Source organism: Vipera ursinii, assembly GCF_947247035.1.
Source record: "Vipera ursinii genome assembly, chromosome: 3".
Taxonomy (NCBI): Eukaryota; Metazoa; Chordata; class Lepidosauria; order Squamata; family Viperidae; genus Vipera; species Vipera ursinii.
The window spans coordinates 7,199,214-7,216,201 of NC_139516.1; the positions used below are offsets into that span (position 1 = coordinate 7,199,214).

Genomic DNA, 16,988 nt, shown 5'->3' on the forward strand with positions numbered 1-16,988 from the left:
CGTAAGTGGAGGAACACCTGTACCGGATGAGGTTTCCCCCACGATCTGCTAAGTTCCTGCTGCTGTCGTGCTAATCCATTATTTGTACATATCTAGCAGGCAGATTTTTACCCTCCTTGTCTGCATCTGATTTTTGTCTCGTCTTCACTCGAGTCATAGAATCATAGGGCTGGAAGGGACCCTGGAGGTTTTCTAGTCTAACCCTCTGCCCAAGGCAGGAGTGCTTATACTATTTACAGACAGTCGTCCAATCTTTTCTTCAAAATCCACAGAACTCCAGCAATTGTACTCACTCTCCGAAAATTCCTTCTTATTTCCGGGTTGGATCTCCCTCGGATGCTTCTTATCCAGCCCTCAGATGCTATGGAGAATAAATCAATGCTCTCTTCCCTGTGACAGTCCTTAAGTATTGGAAGATGCTATCATAGCTCCCCTTCTCTTCATTGGGCTAGACCAGGCATAGGCCACCTTGGCTCTTTTATGACTCGTGGACTTCAACTCCCAGAATTCCTGAGCCAGCATGGCTCAGCTTGGAAACCTCTCCCTTTCCCCTCAGCGTGGCTGGCTCAGGAATTCTGGGAGTTGAAGTCCACGAGTCATCAAGCGGCCTAGGCCTAGGCCAGGGGTAGGCAACCTTGGCTTTTTTATGACTCGTGGACTTCAACTCCCAGAATTCCTGTGGCAGCACCTTGGCTCTTTTATGACTCGTGGACTTCAACTCCCAGAATTCCTGAGCCATCACCTTGCCTCTTTTATGACTCGTGGACTTCAACTCCCAGAATTCCTGAGTTGAAGTCCACGAGTCATAAAAGAACCAAGGTTGCTTACCCCTGGGCTAGACATATCTGGTCCCCTTAACTGTTCATCGTACAATTTAACCTCCAGACTCTTTATCATCTTTGCTGCTCTTCTCTTTTCTAGGGTCTCAACATCTTTTTTTTTGTATTGTGGTGACGAGAATGCGATGCAGTGTTCCAAGTGTGGCCTCTTTAATGTGCCATAGAGTGTACTATCACTGTTCTGTACCAGCCTGCTACCGGCCCTGCAGATAAGGCAGGGACAACCCCTTTTACAAGAAGGCAAGAGGCTGGAACTAAGCCTGCCAAATTTATTAACATAAAAACATAAACAGAGCAAAGAGAGCAAAGAGAGCAAACACGAACCATGAAACAGGAGCTATTCAAACAGTTGCCTTCAGCAAACCAGCCCTCCCACGCATTCCCCTTTTAAATAGTTCAAGGCGTGGCTTCTCTCTGCCTCCTTCCGAGGTGCCCCATTGCCTTCCTCTGTTTACTCCTGATTGACTGCCTCCTGCGTCGGGCGTCCTTGAACAGGGCCAGCTGTGGGTCATCTTCATCCATGCTGTCAGGCTCACACAGCTGGGTCTGTGTCGTAACCAGGTGGGAGGGGCCTGGCTGAGAGCTCTCATCAGCAAGCTCTCCAACCCCCTCAGCAACCTCTCCAACACCCCCTCCCCTCCTCTGAATCATCCGACCCAAATGCCGAACCCACAGGCTGACCCTGAATCACAACAATCACTTTGCTTGATCTGGAGGGTATCCCTCTGTTGATGCAGCCTAGGATTGCATTGGCTTTTTTGGGCGCAATTAAGCAGCGATCCACTAGGACTCCTAGATCCCTCTCACAGTTACTACTGTTGAGCCAGGTATCATCTATTCCAGGGTTCTTCAAACTTGGCCCTTTTATGACTTGTGGACTTCAACTCCCAGAATTCCTCAGCCAGGGCGGCTGGCTGAGGAATTCTGGGAGTTGAAGTCCACAAATCATAAAAGGGCCAAGTCTGAAGACCCCTGATCTATTCTATACCTGTGCATTTGTTTTTTTTTTCTCCTGCCTAACTACCCTTATTTCATGCTTCTCTCTTTTTGCACATAAACCTTCATGGAAAGTATAATGTGGAGCCATTCTCCATGACAAAACTTTGGCCATAAGTAAATTGGAACGATTCCAATGGCTAAGCCCAAATCTTGTTAGACCGGCACTGTTTTCAAACTTAGGACTCACATTTAACCACAGTAACAAGGGACTCAGAACATTGTTACACAACCTTTGGGTAAGTAAATATCCCATTTTTCCTTCTTCTTCTGTTCTTTCTTTCTCCTTCTGGTGCTTCTTGCCTCCCATGTTAACTTCAACATTTTTCCTAGCTAGGAAAAAGAGATTTAGGGGAACATATGTGGTGGCTCAGTGGGTTAGGACGCTGAGCTTGTCAATCAGATGGTCGGCACTTTGGCGGGTTGAATCCTGAGTGCCGCGTAACAGAGTGAGTGCCTGTTACTCGTCCCAGCTTCTGCCAACCTAGCAGTTCGAAAGCACATAAAAATGCAAGTAGAAAAATAGGGACCACTACGGTGGGAAGGTAACAGCACTCCGTGCGCCTTTGGCGTCTAGTCATGCCGGCCACATGACCACGGAGACGTCCTCGGACAAGCGCTGGCTCTTCAGCTTTGAAACGGAGATGAGCACCGGCCCCTAGAGTCGGAAACGACTAGCACGCATGTGCGGGGGAACCTTTACCTTTAAACTTTTATCAGTCCCCAGATCTAACTATCCTGACAGACACTTGAACCCAGAGCTAAATGCATCATGTGGCAGATGTCCCGGGATTGGTTATAGAAACACAATTTTCTTAGAAAATTACTTTGTCAAATAGTAAGTGAACAGGATTTTTTTTAAAAAAATCAACAGCATATCTCTTTCGGAGCCTGAATGCCAGTTCAACTACACCAGGAATATTATTAACACTGCTTTCTCCCACTCTGAGTAGATCTGCTTTTAAAAGTTTATTTTGGATGCAAAATATGCTAGAAATTCAATTTCTTAGCATTCCCGAGCGCAGTGAGCCAACGCACTTGGGAGCCCAAGTTTAAGAAAGCTGCTTTTTAAAAAATGCAAGACCCTCTTCTCATTTTTACCAGGTCAAGTTGACTTTGGCATCCCCACAATTTCTTGCAAAGTGAGTTTTCCTGCAAGCTACCTGAATGTAAGCACTCAAAGTGGTCTCACGCCTAACTAAGATAGATAGATAGATAGATAGATAGATAGATAGATAGATAGATAGATAGATATAGATAGATAGATAGATAGATATAGATGATATAGATATATATGTATGTATATATTTGTTTTCGTATATATGTATATATTTCCCTTTTCGTCTACAGCCAATCATCCTTAAATATAAATTAGACAAGTTTGTGGGGGGGGGTTTCCCTTCCGTAAGGACGGAGTTTTAAACTTGGGAAGTCTTTTTGCCTGAGGTTGCTAAACGTTGGACCTCGAAAACGGGAGAAAAAGTGAACCTGGATCAGAATAACAGAGTTGGAAGGGACCTTGGAGGTCTTCTAGTCCAACCCTTGGAGGTCTTCTAGTCCAACCCTCTGCTCAAGCAGGAGACCCTATACCAGGGGTCGGCAACCTTGGCTATTTTATGACTCGCGGACTTCAACTCCCAGAATTCCCGAGCCAGCTGGCTCGGGAATTCTGGGAGTTGAAGTCCGCGAGTCATAAAAGAGCCAAGGTTGCCGACCCCTGCCCTATACCATTCCAGACCAATGCTTGTCCCATCAGCCTACGTACCTGAGCTGTTCTCCAGCGATCATGACCTCGGCTCTGTGGTGCTGCTCAGTGGCCCTTTGCTTGAAGACGCTGCTCACGTTCTCCATCCCAGCCTGTCGGTTAAAGCCAGCCGTGGTGGAGAGAGGCAGCTGCGCCTTGTGAGCTGCTAAGCAGCTACTACGCCTGGCTTTCCACCAGCGTGTTTGCCTTTCTGCACAGGCCGGGGCGCCCTGCCAGAAACATCTTGTTAGCGCTTTTAAAAAGAGATAAAGGCAGGCTGCTTGCTTGCTTTGCCTGGAGGGGTGGAGGAAAGATCAAGGGGGGGGGGTAAGTGAAGATTGTGGGAGAAGAAGGCCGTCCCTAAGCCGAGAGGTGGAACTGGACCTGCCTCTTGCCTTCAAGGGCTGCTCCGCCTTAGCTGGAAGCCACGAGAAACGAGGGTCAAGGGCAGATTCCCGTTGAAGGAGAAGGGACGAGCTGAGATCAGTTGTGTTGGATCACGCTGGATCTCACCAATGCCAGAGAGCCATTCCTGAGGAGGAGGTTTTGTCAGGAGAAGAACCAAGGATTTTAGGTCTTCTCCTGTCCAGCCTGACTTCCAGCTGTGGTGCTGGAGAAGACTCCTGCGTACCTCTTAGAAAACCAAGGTGACTGACAAACCGAGTACAACGCAGTCCTCGGCTTGCGACAGCCCATTTAGTGACCGCTCAAAGGTACAGCGGCACTGAAAAAAGGTGACCGCTTCATGCATAGCCGTCATGAAATCGGGATGGACCGCAGGCAGCCAACATTAGGCATGCCACTGCATCCAGAACCAGTGGCCATTTGCAAATGGTCTTTAAGGGCAGCGCCATGGAGAGTGGGTGGCAGTAGTCCATATGGGAGTTGGTTCAAACCTGAGTGAGTGTGAGGAATTAATGGCATATTGTGAGCAATCCTTCCGAGGTAGGTAAAATGAGGACCCAGATTGTTGGGGGCAATTAAGCTGACTTTGTAATAATGCCGCTTGGGGTGTGTGTGAAAGCCCTAACAAGCAGGCATATACATAGAATGAAGGCTACTGCTAAGCTTGTAAGCCGCCCTGAGTCTTCGGAGAAGGGCGGGATATAAATGGAATTAAAATAAATAAATAAATAAATAAATAAATAAATAAATAAATAAATAAATAAATAAATATAATGAAAGACTGTGGTTTTCTGGAATATGATGGCATTTGATGCAGAGAGTCCACAACCTGCGAGCACAATTGACCCCAAAAATTTAATAATAAAATAATAATAATAATAATAATAATAATAATAAATAATAATAATAATAATAATAATAATAATAATAATAATAATAATAATAACAGCAACAACAACAACAACAATAATAAAGTTGGAAGGGACCTTCGAGGTCATCTAGTCCAACCCACTGCTCAGGCAGGAAACCCTATACCCCTATACCATTTCAGACAAATGGTTGTCCAGTCTCTTCTTAAAAACTTCCAGTGTTGGAGCATTCACAGTTTCTGGAGGCAAGTTGTTCCACTGATTAATTGTTCTAACTGTTGGGAAATTTCTCCTCAGTTCTAGGTTGCTTCTCTCCTTGACTAGTTTCCATCTGTTGCTTCTTGTCCTGCCTTTCGGCGCTTTGGAGAATAGCTTGACTCCCTCTTCTTTGGGGCAGCCCCTGAGATATTGGTACACTGTTATCATGTCCCCCCTCATCCTTCTCTTTATTAAACTAGACATACCCAATTCCAGCAACCGTTCCTTATATGTTTTAGCCTCCAGTCCCCTGATCATCTTTGTTGCTCTTCTCTGTACTCTTTCTAGAGTCTTAACCTCTTTTTTACATCGTGGTGACCAAAAACTGGATTGTTAAGCTGTTTAAGTGAGTTTTATCCCATGTTACACCTTTTGTTGCCATGGCTGTTACGTGAAATCAATGCAGTTGTTAAGTGAATCATACAGTCATTATGTGAATCTTGCTTCCCCCCCCCTTCACTTTGCTTGTCAGCAAGCTGTCACAAATGGAAAGTCACAAATGGTAATCACATGAGCCCAGGACACTGCAACCTGAGGCTAAAACTAAAAGTTAGCCCATTAGGAGGCAATCTGTATGTTGTGATAGCAAGAGGTGAAACAGCCTAAAACAGTAGCAACAAATGAGATGCTGAGTGCCTTAATTACATTAAGGGCAGTAGCTGTCAAAGCCATCAGGAACTTGGTGGTGTGATCCTTGCCAGAACCCTAACATTAACAGATCACAGGTCTCCACCAGTGATTGCAAAACCACACTTGTTGTCCAAACAGCACAAAACACGGATGAAGAAGAGACTAAAATACAGAAATCAGACTATGAGGGAAAAATTGTTGTTCCTCACCCTTCAAATGTATAAAGCACAGCTGTGAGTCAACCACGTACTACAACTACACACAGATCAATTGTGATGGCCATGGCGGAGCCCACAATGGTGGAAGACAGATGGTCCATTTGAGCTAGTGGGGAAGGCACCAGGCTAGAAAGTAGGAGAGTGTGAGTTCTAGCCCTGCCTTAGCCATGAAAGCCAGCTGGGTGACTTTGGGCCAATCACCAGGAGGCTGGGAGTTCTAGTCCTGCCTTAGCCTTGGAGCTCCAGTATAGGAGCCTTGGTGGAGCAGTGGGCTAATACCTCCTTAAGTAACACCAGCTGCCTGCAATTAGTGCAGGTTCGCATCCCACCAGGCTCAAGGTTGACTCAGCCTTCCATCCTTCCGAGGTAGGTAAAATGAGGGCCCAGATTGTTGGGGGCAATAAGCTGACTTTGTAATAATGCCGCTTGGGGTGTGTGTGAAAGCCCTAATAAGCAGGCATATACATAGAATGAAGGCTATTGCTAAGCACATTGATTTGTGCTTAAATTGTAAGCCGCCCTGAGTCTTCGGAGAAGGGCGGGATATAAATGGGATTAAAATAAAATAAAAAATGAGCCATAAAAGCTGACTGGAAGATTTTTTTGGCCACTCTTGTCTCAGCCCAATTCACCTCACTGGATTGTTGTTATGGAGAAAATAGGAGACAAAAGTTTTGTTTGATATGTTCACCACCTTATTTGTAAATATAATAAAGGTGGTATATAGATAGATAGATAGATAGATAGATAGATAGATAGATAGATAGATAGATAGATAGATAGATAGATAGATAGATAGAGATAGATAGATGATAGATAGATAGACAAACAGTCAGTCAGTTATGTACTCTATGCCATTTGAGTGAAACTTATGATGTTATCATGACTCCATTCCCCCACGATTTTATCCTCCAGCCTCATTTTAACAGGATTGGCTGATGCTGCTTAGCTGGTCTGCCTCTAAGCATTCTTAAAAGTAAATTTAAACAAGAATGTGTGATTCCCCTGTTGTGAAGACAGAATACAATTAAGATTGGAACAGACCTTGGAGGTCTCCCAGTCCAACCCCCTGCTCAAGCAGGAGACCCTCTACCATTCCATGGATGTCCAGTCTCTAACTGAAAAGCTCTAGGGAAGTAGCACTCACAACTCCTGGAGACAGATTGTTTTGATTGAGTTCAGGGCCTTTCCTTGAAAATTCCAGTCCTGCATGGAAGCTACTACTTCCCCCACCCCCACAAAAATGATACTCCAGACCAGTATTTTTCAAATTTGGCAACTTTGAAATAATTGGGGCTTCTGCCTCAAAGTTGCTGAGGTTGAGAAATAGTGACTAGTCACAGGGGTATGCAACCTTGGCTCTTTTATGACTCGTGGACTTCAACTCCCAGAATTCCTGAGCCAGCCACGCTGAGGGGAAAGGGAGAGGTTTCCAAGCTGAGCCATGCTGGCTCAGGAATTCTGGGAGTTGAAGTCCACGAGTCATAAAAGGGCCAAGGTTGCCCATCCCTGAGGTAATGCTTAACTAATACACTGAAATGCCCTAGATCAGGGGTAGGCAACCTTGGCCCTTTTATGACTCGTGGACTTCAACTCCCAGAATTCCTGAGCCAGCATGGCTTAGCATGGAAACCTCTCCCTTTTCCCTCAGCGTGGCTGGCTCAGGAATTCTGGGAGTTGAAGTCCACAAGTCATAAAAGAGCCAAGGTTGCCTACCCCTGGGCTAGTGGATGCATTAGGATGGTAAAGAGACCCCCTCTTGTGGCTAGAGAGGAAAATAAGATTTGTTTTGTACGAAGAATGTCATTACGTGAGTGGAAAAACATATGGCTGCTTTTTGTTTTACAAAGATGGCAAAGTAATTTCCACCAGTATAGTTTTAATTTATACTAGACTTGTCTTTCTGCGTGGAGTGTTATTGTGCCTGGTTACTGACTGTTTTGTTAGTATTTTGCCTAAAAAGAGAGAGGAAAGACAAGGAATTATAAAGCTTGCTTTTGGGCTTGATATTGAACAGTAGACCATTTTATGTGCCGGCAGTAATATATGAACCTTTATACGCCATTATTACAATTCTCAAAACTTTTCCCTTCCTAGTGCAAGGCGGTAGCAATATTTATCGTTCTAAAGTACATCTACGTTCTACTCCTGGTGATTTCTGTAAAATTAACAGAACAGACAGAATTATGACCACAGTTGAGCCCAAAAATTTCTGTTGCTAAGTGAAACATTTATTTGGTAAACTTTGCCCCCTTTTATGACCTTTCTTGCCACGGTTGTTAAATGAATCACTGCAGTTGTTAAGTTGGTAACACGGTTGTTAAGTGAATCTGGCTTTCCCATAGACTTTGCTTGTCAGAATGACACAAAAGGCAATCACACAACCCCAGGACACTGCAACCTACAAAAATTGAGTCAGTTAGCAAGCGTCTGAATTCTGATAACATGACTGTGGGGATGCTGTAAATGTGAAAAGTGGTCATAAGTCATTTTTTTCAATGCCACTGAAGCTTTGAATGGTGACTAAATGAACTGTTGTAAGTCGAAGACTACCTGTAAACAGAATAACATGAGTTGGAAGGGACCTTCGAGGTCTTCTAGTCCAACCCCCAGCTCAAAGCAAGCGACCCTATACCATTTCAGACAAATGGTTGTCCAATCTCTTCTTAAAAACTTCCAGTGTTGGAACATTCACAATTTCTTAAGGCAGGTTGTTCCACTGGTTAATTGTTCTCACTGTCAGGAAGTTTCTCCTTAGTTCCAGGTTGCTTCTCTCCTTGATTAGTTTCCATCCGTTGCTTCTTGTCCTGCCTTCAGGTGCTTTGGAGAATAGCTTGACTGCCTCTTCTTTGGGCCAGCCCCTCAAGTATTGGAAGACTGCTATCAGGTCACCTCTAGTTACTTTTATTAATTTTATTTCACAACTTAATCTGATTTCATAACTTACTCGGGATTACTTTTTTAATGGACTTTCCTATTAAAAATAGGCACTTTCAAGTCCGCCATATGTTTGTTCAATATAACCTGGGAAATGTGTGCTTGTTTTCACAAAGCTTAATCTGAGCCAATGTTTTTTCTACCTTGGCCACTTTGAGATGTGTGGACATCACCTTCCGGAAAGTCCCCGCCAGCAAGTCCACACATCTTATAAGTTGTTCTAATCTAAACTTTCACCATCTTTTAGAAACCATCAATGGTATTTGAAAGTGGGAGGCATATCATCGACTTGTTCTTTTAGTTTTTTTTAAAGTGGATTTTTCCCCCAAATTCTCTTTGTAAGTCGATCTTCAAAACTCTTCTCAGCATACTGTCTGCAAAAATATCCCAATGATTGTCCTCATCTTGGCATACAACACTGTATCTTGTGAAATTGTTTTGAGGTTGCTTTTTTCAACGCAATTGTTTTAATGGAGAATGCCCTTCCTCCTCAGGTTGAAACCCAATTTGGTCAAGTTATTAATGCACCAGGCTAGAAAGTGGGAGACAGTGAATTCTAGTCCCACCTTAGCCATGAAAGCCATCTGAGTGACTTTGGGCCAATCACCAGGAGACGGTGAGTTCTAGTCCCCCCTTCATCACGAAAGCCAACTGGATGAATTTGGGCCAATCACCTGCAGAGTGCAAGTTATAATACCATCTAAGCCATGAAAGTCATCTGGGTGCTTTTGGGACAATCACCAGGAGACGGTGAGTTATAGTCCCCCCTTTGTCATGAAAGTCAACTGGGTGACTTTGGGACAATCACCAAGAGACGGCGAGTTCTAATTCCCCCCTTTGTTATGAAAACCAATTGGCTGACTTTGGGCAAATCAAGTTCTAATCCCGCCTTAGGCATGAAAGCCAGCTGAGTGACTTTGGGCCAGCCCAACTCACCTCACAGGGTTGTTGTTGTAGAGAAAACAGAAAGAGGAAGGTGTGCTGGACATGTTTGCCACCTCGAGTTATTTGTAAAAATAATAAAGTTGAGAGACACACAGATAAACAAACAAATAAAGGTCTTGTGCATTAACCAAGATTGAGGTTAGAGACATGTTCTCTGAAAACCAACCCAAGCTCAGAAGAACGTGGAAGCTGCAGACGGTGCAACTCATATTTCTGTGCAAAATACAAACGTGAATGTCAACGCAACGTGAAGCCACTTAAATAGGATGTTGGAATGGCTTTGTTCCATTTCTCTGACTTTATTGTTTCACTTTGAGAGGACACGGTCGGTTCAGATTCAGTACCGTTTTGCAAAACAAAGGAACATAACTCACAGCTCTTGCGAAGGAACTGACAAAATGGTAGTCGGAAACGGAAAGAATCGCGTATCCCACCACCCAGCTTCTTCTGAAAAAGAAAAATAATAATAATAATCCACTGACCAGTTATTCCAACCAAGAGAGGAAGGAGCATTAAGATCCAGTTACATGTCTCAAAGTTTTGACCCTGTATCTTCTACCGGTGGAGGCCTACTCTTCCCGTTCATTTTCAACTTGGTGCGGAAAATAAAACACTTGCCCCTGTTGCCTCCACCAAGCGTTTCTGATTTCCCAATCTAGCCCATAGTAGCCATGATACTCTCTGGAGATCTCCCCCTCCAAGTACTGCTCATGTTTGACCCCGCTTAGCTTCCCAGGACAGAAAAGCTCAACAGGTGTGAGGTCGCCTACACTTCCTACTACCTCCCTTTGGGGATTCGGTTAAGAGAAGGACGTTCACCTGAACTGGACGTTATTGTACGAATTACTACACCAATACATATAAATGCCTACCATGGAAGGCCGTGAAAAGGTGGAGAATTTCTAGGGAAGTTAAGAGACAGCAGCAAGACTATACAGCAAGAGATCTCAAGTCATTAATTCTAGCATTAGGGACAGGGTTGCATTCTCAGCAACGTGCAATGGAAGAAACGCTTCGGGAACACCCCGATGCTAGGTTTGGTTTCAGCCAACTTTCGACAGCAGCCTTCCGTAATTTAATACCTTCTGGCGGAGTTAAACCAGTTTCCACAACAGCCCAACGAACACCGGATAGCTATCTGGAGGGCGTGAAGCCAGGGAAGGCTGAATCAGGAGTTTTGTTACTGTACTAAACTGAAGATATAAATCACCAATCATGCAGAAGGGTATTGCATCCTGTATTTTGTAACTCCAAGGCAGCTGATCCTACTTAAGATGCTCTCTTACTATCAAATTACTATATATATAAAACTCCTGGGGTATTTTTTTTTTGCTACCATTGGCTCCCCTCCAATGATGTTAAAAATAAAAGGTTCAAATACATAAGCCGCTTGATTGTGTATAGATGACTTGGGATAATCCTGTACAATTAACTTTGGAAATCTGATAGCTCTGCTCTCTTATTTATCTATTTATAACTCAATTTCTTAAAGATTTTGTTTATCAAGGGGGTTTCTAGTGTAGGTAGCTGTGAAAAAAAGAACAACTCGGGAAACCTCTGACGCATTTCGTATGAGTTCGTGAGCGGTATTTTTTTTCTTCCATGGAGGGAGCAACGCAGAACCGAGAAAGAGCTAACACAGTAACCCTGAAATCGGGTGCCACCTCCTTCATCCCCAAGATCATGATTTTTAGAGTCCTTTTGGTGTTTGATATTTACATTCCCCACTCTGGATAGTTTTAGCTAAGGTGGCAAGCTGTATCGTCATCTCATTTAAAAACTGGAAAGGTAACGAGGTGATTCATAGAGCGAAGAAACAGACTCTAGTCTGAAAAGATATGATTTGAGGAGCGGGGGGGGGGGGGGGCAGAGAATCAGCCCTGCCTTTGGATAAAAAAGAAAAAAAAAGGAAAGGAAAGGCTGCTTTAAAAATAAATATGTTTTTATGCAAGGAGTTTAGGACGGAGTATCTCAACCAAGTTTAAGATGGGTGGACCAACTCCCAGAATTCCCCAGCCATCTCTGCTCTTCTGGGAGTTGAAGTCCATCCTTCTTAAACTTGCCAAGGATGAGAGACAGCGGTTTAGGGGATGAAGAAATCTGCCCTAAGATAAAATATACATTAATGGAGAGACAGAGAGCTCCCATCTCCTTGCGTTCCACAGATAAATGATTTAAAACAAAACGGCAGACAGACTGAAAAGATCAGAGGAGCAAAACTTAAGGTAGTTAGTAGTTGATGCTCCTTCACGTGCAAAACACACAATTAAGTTTCTAAGGACTGATCCAGAAAATACAAAATGAAGAAAAGAAAAAAAACTCACACGCTATTGGGGAAAAATGGACACACATCAGCAAAAGAAATAGCCAAGTTAACTCTATTCTGAGACACACTTAAAAAAAGAAGAAAAAAGCTGCAGTTTTTAATGAGATCACAAAATCTCAGAAATTTGGCAAAAAAACAAAAACAAAAACGTATTCTTGAAAGACAGGCACAGATCTGATTAGAAAGCCCAAGAGGAGTGAAAACTGGGACCAGACGGTGGGAAGGCAAAAGTCTTCAGGAAAGAAATTTAGCTAGTAATTGAGGGGGAAAAGGACAAGTGAAAAATACCACACAGCAGCTCAAGTACTTCATATTTCTTCACAAGATAAGATACTGACATATTGAACAATACATAAAAATTGTAGGAAACTATTAATACTTTATGATATCTGTGTGTTTATGTGCACTGATATACACACACAGTTATTATATACAGCAGACGATTTCAGCTAAATTCTGAGAAACTGGAAATTCCCAAGGATCCAGGCCAGGGGTAGGCCAACCTTGGCTCTTTTATGACTCGTGGACTTCAACTCCCAGAATTCCTGGACTTCTGGGACTTGAAGTCCACAAGTCATAAAAGAGCCAAGGTTGGCCTACCCCTGATCCAGGCGCTCAAGACATCACGCAGCTCATTAGCCAAGCCAAAGGTTTTCTTAAGATAAAGAAACCAGATTTTTCATCCTGGTTCCCGAAATGCCTCATTTTTGACATCCAGCCAACTGTACCACGATTCAGTGTTTCCTGCCTCCTAGCGGTCTAACACTGTAGCATTTAAATATACATAATTATAAAAAAAAAATCTACTGATCACAAGCACCAAAAACAGAATTGACATCAGACCTTGTATAAAAGGATACTGGAATGAATCCTCAAATTCATGCAGCATAGCTCAAAAATGACAGACGTTGGAATCTGATTATTTTTCAGTAATCTCCTTCCGGGCACAGGGGGAGCAGAAGGGAAAGAGGAAAACCCATGTGGAATCCTATAATCTTATCTTTTGTAAGTGCAACGTTCCAAATCGTTATTGGCTTTCGTTTGGTTAGAAAAGATGGTTTGCTTCCGACATGTTCCTTTGAGAAAAACTGTCACCTATCCTGTCTGGTTTTTTCCGTAACTTGTTTGTATCCAGCCATTATGCTAAAATCGAGGAGCATATGGAATCTTCAGTGGAGAAAAAGAATTGAGATGACTGAATTTAACATATAAAGGGGGTGGAAAAAGGAAAGAAAAGATGAGGAATCTTACGCAAACCTGTTGAAAGCAGCTGAAGCCAAGAACGGGAGTTTTCAAAAAAAAAAAAAAAAAAAACTTTTAGAAATGCCATTTGTTTCCTTCTAAATAAGAGAACTGAAATTATTAAGCGGACAGCGTCCTTCAAAAAAGAAAGAAAGAAAGAAAGAAAGAAAGAAAAGAAAGAAAGAAAGAAAGAAAGAAAGAAAGAAAGAAAGAAAGAAAGAAAGAAAGAAAGAAAGAAAGAAAGAACAGAACACCACACCCTTAAATAAACCTGGATCCAGCTAACAGCTGCTTCTACAATGTCTTAAAATAAAAATATTTCGGCTCGATTCCAAGCCATCCCATCTCAGTCACAATATGTCCCTTGGCTAAATATGCCACCCTTACCCCACCCCGCCCACGTTATCAGACGACCCGGAACTCCTCCAGAACATCAGCTGAAGTCCCCAAAAGAAGTTGGGCCGAGAGTGCCGAACTACACATGCGAAGGTTGTGTGCTAGGATGGTAAGACTTGCACGGACTGGCTTCCTCCAGGCTTTCGGCTCTGGCAAACCCCAGAAGGACAGCAGCAGGGTGAGGATATATCGTAATGCAACGGGGTCGTTTCCGTGACACGACTTGGCTCTTTGTATGATAATTACAAGAATCCGCAAACCCATGTGGTGGTTGTTGTTGTTTTTGTGGTGGTGGTGGTTGTGAACAGGAGGTGGAAAGAGAATGGAGCGGCGGGCGTGAAGTTTAAAGAGGCCGCCCCAGCCCTCAAAATGATGTTAGTCCAGTTATGTGGGAGATTCTTCCATCGGAGGTGTGTTATTTTTCTCCCCCCCCCCCGCCGCTTCTGCTGTGTGGGTTAGAGGATGAGTCCTACCAGTTGTGATTGTCCCATTCTTCTTCGGTGGCCGACGAGGGTTCTTTTGTGGCCTTCTTCGAAGTCTTTTTGGCTTTGCCCTCCCCTGCGGCGTTCTCCCAGTTGGTCTCCCAGTTTTCCCAGCTGTCGCCGTTACTGTTCTTGTTGTTGGAGACGGTGCCCGAGCCCCAAACATCCCAGCTGTCGGAGCTCTTCTTCTCCGTCGAATTGTCCATGTACGTCCAGCTATCGCTGCTGGGGGACTTGTGGGTCTTGGGTGGGTCTGAATTGCCGAAGGTCTCCCAGAAACTCTGATCCACGGAGTTGTTCTGGTAGCTTTCGTTTTTGCTGTTCTGGTAGCTCTCCGCTTCCGGTGGCCTTTTGAGGAAAAAAAAAACAGGAGCAGAGGGGAAAAACGGGAACTCGGTTAGTTCAATGGAAGCTCGTCAAGGAGAGAAGCAACCTAGAGAAAAAAAGAAGGAATTTCCTGACAGTGAGAACAATGAACCGGCGGAACAACCTGCCTCCAGAAGCGGCCAATGCTCCGACACTGGAGATTTTCAAGATGAGACTGGACAGCTATTTGTCTGAAATGGTACCGGCGGTCCTTGACCTACGCCCACGATTGAGCCCCAAATTTGCGTTGATAAGTGAGACATTGGTGAAGTGAGTTTTTGCCCGCCTTTTATGAGCTTTCTTGCCACGGTTGCTAAGTGAATCACTGCAGTTGTTCAAGTTAGTCACACGGTTGTTAACTGAATCTGTTTTCCCCATTTGACTTTGCTTGTCAGAAGGTCGCCAAAGGGGATCACATGATCCAGGGACACCGCAAGCGTCATAGATATGAGTCAGTTGCCAAGCGTCTGAGTTTTGATTACGTGACCACAGGGGTGCTGCGAGGATCGTAAGTATAAAAAACGGATCGTTAAGTCACTTTTTAAAAAACGCTGTTGCAACCAAAGTAACTGTTGTAAGTCGAGGACTACCTGTATAGGGCTTCGGCTGGACTAGAAGACCTCCAAGGTCCCTTCCAACTCTTCCGTTATAATGTTAACACAGAAACAAAATAGGGCTGCTCTCTTTGTCAACCTCCTGAATGAACTTTCGGCTGTGTGTCAAGAAAAAAAGATCTTTCTAACTAGAACCATCCCAGAAACTATAAAAGCAAGGCAGCTATTTAGAAGTCCAAGCATAGGATGGGAGAAAGACTTCACATTCAACAGAAAACAACTTCTTTTAAAATATTGTTGTTGTTGTTGTTGTTGTTGTTATTTCCATCAGGACCTATCCGAAAGCGGTATAGGTAGTTCTCGACTTATGACCACAACGGAGCTTCAAAATTTCTGCTGCTATGCAAAACAGTTGTTCAGAGAGTTTTTGCCCCATTTTATGACTTTTCCTGCCACAGTTGTTAAGTGAATCACTACAGTTGTTCAGTTAGTAACACGGTTGTTAAGTGAATCTGGCTTCCCCATTGATTTTTGCTTTTCAGAAGGTCGCAAAAGGGGATCACGCAAGCCCCGGGGGACACTGCAACTGTCATAAATACGGGCCAGTTGCTAAGTGCCCGAATTTTATTCGCATGACCATGGGGATGCTGCAATGGTCGTAAGGGTGAAAAACAGTCATAAGTCACTTTTTCCAGTGCCGTTGTGACTTCGAACGGTCACTAAACAAGTGGCTGTAAGTCAAGGACTATCAGTACAAGTAGTCCTCAAATTACAATCACAACCAGGACTAGAGTTTCCCCTGGTAAGCAAGATAGGTTTTAAGTGAGTCAAACCCTATTATTACATCCTTTTTGGCCACGGGTTGTTAAGTGAAAAAATGCTATTAAGTGAACCATATTGATTCTGCTTGTTGGAATCTGGCTGGGAAGGCCACAAACAGTGATCAAATGATGCTGGGACTCTGCAACTGCTGCAAATTCATGCTGTTTGCCAAGCGCGGCCTGAATTTTGAATACGTACTGGCTTGTTGTAATGCTCGTGTGAGGACTGGTCTCTTTTTTTTCAGTGATTTTGTTAACTCTTGAGTGGTTGCTAAATGAAGGGTTTTAGGTCAAGGACTACCTGTATCTTTTTGGAGCTAAAGCTTGAGAAAGTAATCCGGATGTTTAAAAAGAATACACATTTTTTTAAAAAAGAACAATATTCATAAAGTTCACAGAAAATGTGTTCCCAGGATATTTTAGGCTGTCACTAGCTTTGCTAACCTCTTGCCTAAATTGTTCTCTGTCCAATATGGCTCGCAGTTGGCACGGCTTCAAAATTGGATCAAGAAAGGAGGCTAAAACCAGTTTTTTATAGTATCGTAGCTGGAAGCCTTAAGCTCTGGTGTTCAAATGTCTAGGGGAGGGGTAGGCAACCAAGGCTCTTTTATGACTCGTGGACCTCAACTCCCAGAATTCCTGAGCCAGCATGGGGGAATTATGGCCCCCTCATGACTCGTGGACTTCAACTCCCAGAATTCCTGAGCCAGCACGGCTCAGCTCGGAAACCTCTCCCTTTCCCCTCAGCATGGCTGGCTCAGGAATTCTGGGAGTTGAAGTCCACGAGTCATAAAAGAGCCAAGGTGGCCTACCCCTAGTCTAGGGAGATTCTCAGTCAAACAGGTCACGGTTGTCCCAAAGGTGCTTTTTCAGGAGGCAACTGGACTTTCTTGTTTTTCTTTGAAGAAGTTTCGCTTCTCAGCTTCTTGAACTGTCTTCAGAGAAAGACAAGAAAGTCCA

At 43.8% G+C, this 16,988-nt stretch overlaps 2 protein-coding genes across 5 annotated transcripts in view; both read right to left on the minus strand.

The window, feature by feature from the left end:
- The window catches only part of LOC310639311 (DEP domain-containing mTOR-interacting protein-like), a 40,939-nt gene extending 37,080 nt beyond the window's left edge, over nucleotides 1-3,859 (minus strand). For all 4 annotated transcript variants that reach the window (XR_014492273.1, XM_083360935.1, XM_083360933.1 and 1 more), the window contains exon 1: nucleotides 3,601-3,859. Coding sequence is in view for 3 of the 4 variants with exons in the window: in XM_083360935.1 (XP_083217061.1) it covers nucleotides 3,601-3,686 (86 nt within the window). In the remaining variant the exon portion in view is untranslated. The remainder of the gene's footprint in view (nucleotides 1-3,600) is intronic.
- Nucleotides 3,860-10,125: 6,266 nt separating this feature from the next.
- ARFGAP1 (ARF GTPase activating protein 1) overlaps nucleotides 10,126-16,988 on the minus strand; it is a 50,770-nt gene continuing 43,907 nt past the window's right edge. Inside the window, exon 13 of the mRNA XM_083360927.1 lies at nucleotides 10,126-14,635. Within this exon, the coding sequence (XP_083217053.1) occupies nucleotides 14,275-14,635 (361 nt within the window). The 3' untranslated portion in view covers nucleotides 10,126-14,274. The remainder of the gene's footprint in view (nucleotides 14,636-16,988) is intronic.